The sequence below is a fragment of the Centropristis striata genome, chromosome 13 (genome assembly GCF_030273125.1).
Source record: "Centropristis striata isolate RG_2023a ecotype Rhode Island chromosome 13, C.striata_1.0, whole genome shotgun sequence".
Lineage (NCBI taxonomy): Eukaryota > Metazoa > Chordata > Actinopteri > Perciformes > Serranidae > Centropristis > Centropristis striata.
In genome coordinates, this window is record NC_081529.1 from 14,217,612 (window position 1) to 14,227,856 (window position 10,245).

A 10,245-nucleotide genomic window follows, 5' to 3' on the forward strand; every position below is an offset into this window, starting at 1 on the left:
GTATTCAAGGATGTGGGACCTTGTCTCCTGTAAAATGAACAAACAAAAACATTTGAGCTTCATTTTTTTTGGAGTTCGATTTTCTTTCTCGATAAACAAAATGATCCATGGAGTTCTCACCATGCAAGTTTTGCAGTGATATTGGTCATTGTTGGAGGAGTTGGCAGTCAAATGTTTGCTGCAACATGGAAAATAAAATGCTCTAAGGCATCACTTGGTGTTTGAACATTTTGGTTTCTATACATTCAAGAAAAATGTCATGGTATACTTCAATAATTCTTTGCTTTTCTTCAGTAGGTGGATATGCATTTTGCAAGTTTATACTAACACAAAAGGACCCTATGCAGCACAAATGGTATTATTGTGTGACATTAAAACAAAAAAAGGACTAATTGTGACACCAAAATCAAACAGTTACGAAAACGAATAGCCTTTATTGTCAAAAACAGACAATTAAAAGTAGATTCGCCATGACAGTGACATCGCAAGGGAAACCAATAAACATGCAACAGGACAACACAAGCTAATCTGCTAAATACAGAGAAACGCTTCAGGGACAATATAGAAAAGCTTACTAGCAGACCCAGATGCAGCAGATTCAATCCTTTCCTGTCAATGGTGGAGTACAACAGAAAACTGCCAGGCTACAGGGCATTATACTCAACTTTCAAGGAGTCCTAGAAAACAACCTTCAGAACTTTTACGGAATATGTTTAAAAGTGTCAAAGCAGATACCAGCAAAGAGAAAATATCAGCAGTAACAGCATTAGAACAGAGGTTTGACTTCAAATATTAGAAAGTCTTTACAGCTGAGCCAACTTTGTAAAGGAAAATGTATAACTATGCAGTAACATAGAATCTGAAAGAGACAAGTACAAGTCAAACATCACAGAGGTGGTCACAGTCAAGTGTGTGAGTCATTGTCTTGATATGCTTAAACAACCTGGAGCTTTAAATGTCACTAAAGGTAAGGTTCATTGAAATGGAAAAACATTCTGAAAAAAAAAACCCACACAGAAATATTTAAAAATAGCTGTTGTATCAAGTGTTGTGAAATGACGCAGTACGATGTCCAGTGGAAATGAATGGAGTTGCATTAGAATATAATTTTCTTTTCAAGGTTGGTTGTAGTTCAGAGAAAGGGGATTAGAACGAGCTAACCTGGGCCTGCTGACAGACAAAGCTACTATGCTAGCTTTAATACAGTATACACAGAAATAAGCACAGCCGGGCTACATTCAACACAAAAACACTGGGAAGCATTAGGCTGCAGAGATAACACCAGACACATGAAGCAATCATGTTTATCATGCTCAATTAAAAGTTCTATTCTGTTTAATTATACAAATATCAAAATGTGTGTGTAATGTCGGTCGGCCTGGGAGCAAGAGGACCAAGAAATACTCGTACTGAACGTGCTGAATCATCATGTCTTGAGTGTTGCCCGGCCAGTGCAAGCTAAAATAATAAAAGGCTAAAAAAAATACACATGTAGCTGTGTGAGTGAAGGTTAAAAATAAGAGTGGAAATGATATCAAACACACTCAATGATCTTCTATATAGGCAGTAAAACCCAGTTGTGTTTGTGGTGGCGGATGTATGTACAGACTGACAGAACTGCGTCTCATCAGGGGACCTCAACCCACCAGCCAAGTGGCAGAAGAATCAACAAGCTACTTTGGCTGGTTTTGTGCCTACATCACCGGCAGAGTAGATGAATGTACAAACTACAGCTGTCAATTCACCAACACACAGCATGTTAATTCCCACACTGATAGTTCTCTTGTCCGCCTGTTAATGTGACAGTTAACTTTTGGTCGACACTGGACTGCATTTACACTGAGAGCAAAATTATCAACAAGTTGGAGAAGATGCCTTTAGAGAGACATGTTTCATAATAACCCATTAGAATGGCTCATTTTATCTCTTGTAATTAGGTGTCACAGAGTAAATAAAATCCGGCTTGCTTTTAGAAAAGCCTAGATGCGATCTTGAGAAGCAATGCGTTAAAAAAAAGGCCAAGAGCCTTCAGCATTTTGTTCTTACTAAGCACGATATGGCTGAGCTTCGTGCTGAGCCCTCCTTTACAGTTTTACTTCTGACACTTTGCCCCTCTCATCGACAGATTAAGAAGGCATTTCAGCTTTTTAAAGCATGTAGCTTTTCACCCAAAAACTCCCAATGTGCCCATCACTAGCAGTGTGGAAAATTACAACCTGCCAGATGCTGGTCATTGTGTGTACACTCCTCCAGCCGAGCAGGCAGGTATCCAACCAGCCTTAGTTCCATTAAAGTTAGGTAAAATTGCTAAAAAAAATAAAAATAAATGGCATGACAAGTCCAAGCAGAGAGTGGAAGTTGTTATATTGCTTCCAGTCTTGTTTGGCTTCCTACCAGACAAATACTGTGGCCCAGTCAACAAGTGAAACTGGCTGGCGAATTGATAGTGCTAACTCGTTCCAAGTGACAGTCTGACTGTGTTCAAGACAGACTAGGTCAACTGCAACCTCTAATACATATACACACAATGTACGATTGTGTGACATGAAATACGGCAGATCAACAGTTTTACATTTACAGAAAAGCTTCAAGTTTGCCCCTGAACTTCCACTGAAGAAATAATAGCTTGAACAAATAGACTTGTATTTAACAGGAGGTACGGTCTTCTGAACACTGGCTGGTTGGATGCCACGTTGGCTGGTCAGCCATGTAAGGACTTCTTTATCAATCTATCCATGTCAGTCGTCATTTGGCGTTTTGAGAGTTTCAACTGAAGAACAGCATCACGTAGAAAATAATGAGAAACCAGGTGGCACAAAAACAACAGAAACTGAAACAGACAAATGGTTTCTGTCCATTCTTTCAGCCCTCCATTTTTACCTTGCTCCGCTTCATCCCCCTCTCAAAAGAAGTTCCCTCCGATGTATCCTGGCACAGCAGGAAGGGCAGTTTAAGCTCTCCGAGCCACCTGAATGAGGTTTGGTGATTGGGAGGAGAGACAAACTTGCCGGCCACAGCCAAACATTCAGCTCGCTTCACACAAGTTAAAGAGGTAGCTTGACATTATTCTTGTATTTTCAACACCAGGCACCTGTCACTTGATGTACAAACACTTTTCTAGTCATTTAGCTGGATTCACTTTGAAATCCAGCTTGTGACACCAAGGAGGAATACTAGCAGGACAAAGGCACCTATTCCCATCAAGTGACATGTTCTTGGTGTAGGGAAAAAACACAAACTTACTTGCAGAATAATTGGCAACATACCTCTTTAAAAATGTACATTTTCAGTCGAGATACCGGAGGGAGCATCTTTTGAGAAAAGGATGCCCTCCTCCTTTCAGGGCAGGAAAACAAACATCCTTTCTGTCAGCTACATTGGCAGTTCAATCCCAAACATCAGGGATTTCCTTCCACTTCCGCTGCCAAAGTGGCTGCCAGCATCAATTACCAGCAGTTAACAGTTCGCCAGCATATAGTTGATTTCCCGCCCTGCACCTCAACACTTTTCTTTTTTGTCTTCGCACCTCCTTCGCCTCCTCCTCCACTCATCTAGTCCTTTTTCTCCTCTTCCTTCTTCTCCTCCTCTTCGGTTGGGTAAGAGTGCCAGGTGAGGCGCTCCTCATAGAAAGAGATGACCACCTGGGGGCATTTCACATTGGCCTCCTTGGCTGGGACCAGATCTGCCTCATCTGAGTTCTTCCTGTTCATTTTAATTTGGGATGGAAGCATAAAAAAGGAGGAGAGAGGAGAGACAATTGACAGGCAGGGGTAGGTAAAGAGGGAGAGAAAGTACATTAGCATGTTACACACATTAGGTGCTGAATTATGCAATTTTATTAATATCAAGAACAGTTAAAAGTGGTCAGAAGCCCCTGCAGAATTTTACATCAATATACCAAGATCTTTGGAACACAGACAGAAAATCCATGCTGCTATTGGGACTTAAAAACTTTGAGCTTTCTGTATTTTCAGCGGTTGGATGACGAGCACTTCTGTTCTTTAAACTGCTGAGGAACCCCTTTATTGTCAATATCCCTAGGAAAGCTGCACATCCTCTGAATGCTCTAGGTCTCTAGATTATGGTTGTAAAGTTTCATGAGGCTGTGATTATCCTAGAGGTCACAGCAGCTTGTTTTATACAGTAAGGTACAGAGTCAAGAAATCCTATTAATACTACTATTGATGACTAACATCATCCCACAGGAAGAAAACTGGGCTCACTGAATCCACAACAGTCCCAGCTTTCTAGTGATATCCAGTTTAAGTAAAAGTCTGTTTAGCTGTGTAATAGCACATTTGTACTACATGAGAAAAACTATGTGGTTTTATCAGCATAAAGATGAGACTTGTGGGAACACAGAGAGCCTAATTTAATTTAGACAGCATGACATCAGAGGTCACATGACTGCTTTGAAAATCACCATGAAACATAAAAAAATAGCCCAAATTTGCAGCGTTATTTCGTCAACTTCCCGACTCCTGAAATACTTGGTGCTTATAGAACGCCGGAACGCTAAGCGGTTCAGCTTGCACAAAACATAGATGATAGGGGTCTAATAAGCTTAGCATCTTGCTGCAAATCTGTCTGAATCTTTGGACCATCAGACATTTGAACATTCTGAGGTGACACAACAGAACGTTAGCAACAAGGGTTTTTTTTTTTTCAATGATAACTGGCCATTTTGTGCCAAAGTACAAACAAAATGTTACAGATGACTGAATAGCAACATTGACTGGACAGTATGGTGTAGGTCCACTTCTCTAAAGATGGTTATGTAGTTTAAAATGAGATGCATTGTATGTACAGTGTAAAATAATTATTAATGTTACTAATAGTACTCCCTCTCAAATCTCCATCAGCCTCAAAATTCCCAATTCGGTCTGGCACGACAACAAAGCGACCAAAACTGTGCATGTCACACCAAACAGAGTACATTGTATTGTTGTGCACACACAAAACATTGCTTCATGATGATGCTGTATTCATTTAACTACAATGAGGTCGAGACTCAAGAAATGCCCTCACTGCAGGCTCTGAGCAAGAGTTTCGCCACTCTTATTTTATACTAAGAGTGACTTAAGTTGTATGTCATTGGACATTTATAAACTAAGAGTGAAGACCCACCATTTCATGAGGAACATCAGCTCTCCGCTGGAGTCTGTTGCTCCAATAATCCTCTCCGGCTGCAGACCTCTGCCGAAACCTCTGGCCTTCTCACCCTGCAGACAGAGAGTATACAGCCAAGAGAACACGTGACGAAAGAAGAAAAACACAGCAGGGAGGAGAAAATGTTGTAAATGATCATCTAAGCCCGTTTGTAACTTTGTAAATTATTAGTTTGTGACGTGTAAATTTGTTTTCTGGTCTGGCTGTGTCCTGGAATTTTGTTCTTGAGCAACCTCTAACCCTTTATCCTTTGCTCACCTCCTCCTTCTTCCTCTTGCTCCCTCGCTCCTCAGTGTCCCCCGAGGCCTCGCTGACAGCTTTCCTCTTGCCCTCCTTCTTTTTCTCCTCCTTTTCTTTATGTTTCTGCATGTACTCAGCGATGAGGTCCGGGCAGTCCAGGTTGTCTTCGGGCTCCCATGTGTTATCCTCCCTGTATAGGTGGGTACATACAGGAGAAATCAATGGACAATGTATCAGTTAAATCTGAGTCAGTGTTTTGTTTCAGGCGATACATTTACTTTTTACACATTACACAATGCCGATACTTTACGCTATCTATTATTTGCAATTTTTAAACTCACACCTTTAATTGTCACACCAAAACTAATCCCTAAATAAACAAGACAAATATATATCTCAAGGCCAAGAACAGCAATCTTTATAATTATCATTATAGACTTATATACTCACTCTGAGAACCCCTTCCATTTCAGCAGAAACTCTACTTTGCCCTTCGCCACCCGGCGGTCCAAAACCTTCTCCACCACATACTCCTCCTCTTCCTCCTCCTCCGGTGCAGCAGCTGGTGGAGCTTCTGCTGGTGGAGCTTCTGCAGGGGCTGCAGGCGCTGCGGGCGGCGGCTGCACCACCTCCTCCTCCTCAGCCTTCTTGCCCTTCTTTCCTGCTACGGTCGCCAGCTTGACGTCTGCTGAGGGTGCCTCTAGTGGACGCAAGAGGAAGCAATCAGATCAGATTCAAGGGTTAGAGTAACTAGTGATGGGCAAATTAGTTTAACCCTCCTGTTATGTTGCGGATCAAATTGACCCATTTCAAAGTTAAAAATCTAAAAAACAAAAAAAAATGTTAAATGTATTTTTTAGGGATGAAACTGCTTTGTTTAATAAGTGTAATCAACATATAAAAAGAAAATGCTCGTCTTTAAAGTGAGAGAATGCAGGTGCTATTTTGTTTTGTTATTTGTAATTTTGTTACGCAAGAAAAAAATGTCAAATGTGATGTAAAATTATTGGATTTTATATGTAGGTCTTTCCAATGTACATTAAAAAAAGTTTTAACATGCATTTTTTTAATGAAAAACAAGTGAAATATCCGCATTGAACTATGATCTGTGAGGTAAAGAACACCATTGCACTTAATATTGATTGAAATGGTTAGTAATGGAGTTAATGACTTTTTTAGTTTCTAACATTTTTGGATAATTAAACATAACCCAGGTCAAATTGACACAGGAACATTATTGCTGTTCCTGAGAAACGAACATAACAGGAGAGTTAACATGTTTTATTATTCAAATGTCAGTCTTTAGGAGCTTCTCATGCATTAAAGTGAAATGACAATAAAAAGTAATTGCTAAAAGAAATTAAGTGTAGCTACAAGTTACATGTACAGCAACATTCAGCTGCCTTGTCTGCAACTGTACTGATGTTGATGTACATACAATGGTACTGACAAAAAGGCAGATTTATCGAAATCAAAGTTACAAACCACCGAGCATTCAGGAGGTAGAGCTAGTAGAATTCCATCTAATGTAGTCTGTGCTCCAAAAAAGTTGAAATAGGATCTTTGAAGCGTTTTTTTTCCCCAGTTACAATCTTTGCAGCTGTACCAACACAGTGGTCCCTTTGAAATGAAAGAATAGCCTGCAGTTTGACACAGTGCTATTGTTCGATCCTATCTGAGAGTAGGATTTCTGAAAAGTATTGGCACCCCAAAGAACACGAAAACATAAAAAAAAGAAGATTTGGGTTTAATAAAGTGTGTTTGTCTTTCTTCTCTTGTATTTTACTTATACATTTGCTTCAGCTTCATTGAGGCTGTTCAGTTTTAGACAAAATGATACATTGATGCACCAATCAAACATTTTTCCCCCCAATTGTAATACCTAAGCCCAGTTTATGTACATTTAAACATAAAAAGAACCAATCTGATAGCAGACATAGTGATAAAAAATAATATTATAGCTGGGGAAGAGTGTATAATATTGTAACTGAAAAGGGGAAAACCCTTATTGTATAGTGATGAAGAAAGTTTGCCGGATGTTGGTCACATCTGAACAACACCTGATCTGCCTAATATCCTCTCATTGCCATACTGACAACACTTTGAGCAGATGAGTGGTTTGCAGACACATTGACGTGTTTCCATTAGGGTAAAAAGTGGCCGCTGGGAAAGCTTCAGGCCGAGCCCTCTCAAATAGACGCTCACTCGGTGTGTTTCCATGACAAAAAAAGGCCCCTAGGGGTTTACTAGATTCTGGAGGTGACGTATGGTTTTCGATCATCGTGTAATTGCTAAGCGACAGTTTCGACCGTGACGTCACATATGCGATGGATTAAACACGGGAGACGTGCCAAACGTAAACAATAAGGAAGGAGACGTCGAGATGAAGGAGCAGAGCTTGCTGTGTTGTCGCTGTGTTCATGCACATGACGGCGATTATTATTTGTTGCAATTACTCGCTACTTCGCTGGCTTTTAAAAATGGTGTGTTGATGTGGCCTTGGTTACTATGTCACATCCTGTTGGGCGTTCTATCCAATCAGCAACCAGGCTTTTTTTTCAGGGGAGAAAAATGGCCTTGCTCGTTGAAGGGGCCAAAAAATGGCCCCTAGGGACGGCTCACATCCAAACTAGGGTCGTTTCGGTGAGGGAGACCCGTCTCATTCTTGGTATTCGACTATAGTGGAAACGCACCTTATATGAACCAATACAGGCAAATGTACCCAGAAACATTATATTGTGAGTTTGTGATAATTATTGGGCTGATGGCCTATCAGCAGACGCCAAAGTACTTCTATTTATGGTCAGAGAAAACTCAGGCTACGTTCAGACTGCAGGAAAATTATGACCCAAATCTGATTTTTTTTTAGCTCATATGCGACTCAGATCTAATCTGACAGTCTGAAAAGCACAAATCTGATTTTTTCAAATAGGCTCCAGGCCACTTTCATACGTGATACCAAATCAGATACATATCTGATGTTTTCCAATGCGACCTCAGTCTGAATGGTCATGTCACATTTCACCCTACTTTTACATCACTCTAGCCCCCCTCCTTTGGTCAGAAAGTCCAGGGGAGAGGTGTTTTCCTCCAGGGTTAACCCCCTTCAAATTTATCAACAGAAAGCAACACACTGGAACTCAACTTGGTCTTGAGAAGCTGCATACTTAAATACCTGTACTTAACTAACTGTGACATGCACTGCACATTCACGGCTTTAAATGACCATTTTTCTCGTTTCTCCGCTCGTCTCCTGCTGCATATCACCCGCTCTCTCTCTCTCGTCCATTCACTCCACAGAAGCAAACACGATGTTAAAAATGTTGCTCTTCTGCGCATGCGGGTCAGTGAGCAGTTTACACTGGAGTCTGAACTTTAATATTTAAAAAAATAATGTGAACAGGCAAACGAAAAAAATCGGATTTGAGCAAAAAATCCCGAATTGAGCATGAAGGCCTGCAGTGTGAACGTAGCCTAAAACTCGTCTTGGACTTATAGACTCCCCATCCAACCCAGATGGGAGGCCATGTTAGGCTCTCGAGAGGGAAAGCAGCTCAAACCCGGGTATGCAGGGGAAGAAAGGGGGAGGGGTCGCCAGATTTCGAGCTGCACCATTCAAAGCACTGTGAGCCTTTTTACTACTGCATCTCAACCGAGTGTTCAGTGCTCCAAGGCGATACGTCGTACTAATGTTTAGGGGCTAGGTAGAGGGGAAGAAAAACGCCCTCTTCCCTCCACATCTACCGAATAACAATGAGCGTGATTGGCAGAAGGCAGCCCCAGGTAACCTCACAGTGCAGCCGCCGCAGCTGTACACACAGGTGTTAACCACAAGTTAACCACAATTACAGATTAAACGGGCTGTGGTACAGTGACACAGAGTACAAAGCCTGTTTGTGTTGTCCAGATTCATAAGAAAAGCGTCGAGGCCAGCATGCTGTGCACCTTTTTTAGTGCATATGCTTGCATACGCTGCAGCCTCACGTGCTGCATTAAATAGTAAATGACTGCCAAAATAATACATTTAAATGATTTTCACTTTATCTTGCCGCACTATATTGCATTCACCAAAGCCTGGGGAAGCAGACGAGCCAGGCGTCCAGCCCCCTACAGCCACAGGGCAACATGGCCGGCGTGTTTTCCCTGTATAGCTAACGTTAGCTAACTGAGCCTTACCTTTATTGAGAATGCTCCGGAGCTTGGAGTTTGGGCTTACGGCAGGCCCGAGTGGGGACTCTGGGATCTGGACGCCGGTTGAAGTAGCGAGCAGAAGACGGGCTCAGTGGTGAGCTTTGGGTCAACTTTCCCTCAATGTGCTTTCCACTGAATAACACAATAGCTCCAGCGTCGCTAACAACCAGCACCGATCCCGTTCTGCCCGCCAACAGCACCACCGGAAGTTACGTCAGCGGATAGAATGGTAGTCAAGGCATTGTGGGAGATGAAGTGTGAAAATATCTCTAAATCGCCACCTTGTTGTAATAATCGCTTAACTCATTTTTTTTTTCAAGCTTTGCAGGAAACACAAACAACTTCACCAAAAGTGTAACATATGACATTTATTGATCATTTCACTCAAAAAGGATGTAACAAAGGATGGCTATTGGCATTAAGAGAAATAAATTACTTAGGCCTAGGCATGTTTTTGAACATGCCTTTGTGACTTAAGCAAGATATGGTAAGAGTTTATTTTGAAGGTGTCTACATAAGAGTCACACAAGCCTGTCAGAAAGATGACATGACAAGTATCATGAGCATTAATGTTACTTCAAAGTGTCATTAATGTTCATGACACATCCCATGTCATGTTTATGACACGCTCATGTCACTCTTATG

General features: G+C 41.4%; 1 protein-coding gene across 1 annotated transcript; it reads right to left on the bottom strand.

Moving 5' to 3' along the window:
• Positions 1 to 414: 414 nt before the first annotated feature.
• On the bottom strand, positions 415 to 8,937 carry LOC131983359 (chromobox protein homolog 1-like). The gene is made up of 5 exons (XM_059348082.1): positions 8,922 to 8,937; positions 5,860 to 6,109; positions 5,428 to 5,599; positions 5,128 to 5,222; positions 415 to 3,702 (listed from the first exon to the last, which is right to left on the bottom strand). Exons 1-5 carry the CDS (start codon positions 8,935 to 8,937, stop codon positions 3,552 to 3,554), a joined length of 684 nt encoding a protein of 227 aa, XP_059204065.1. The 3' UTR covers positions 415 to 3,551.
• Between the last annotated feature and the right edge of the window lie 1,308 nt (positions 8,938 to 10,245).

What these genes read in the sequence shown, in the direction of transcription:
- LOC131983359 (XM_059348082.1), bottom strand. An exon ending in GCAAGAGGAAGAAGGAGGAG is followed by an intron (nt 5,223 to 5,427) that starts GTGAGCAAAGGA and finishes CTCTGTCTGCAG; the next exon opens with GGTGAGAAGGCCAGAGGTTT. An exon ending in CTGATGTTCCTCATGAAATG is followed by an intron (nt 3,703 to 5,127) that starts GTGGGTCTTCAC and finishes TAAAATGAACAG; the next exon opens with GAAGAACTCAGATGAGGCAG.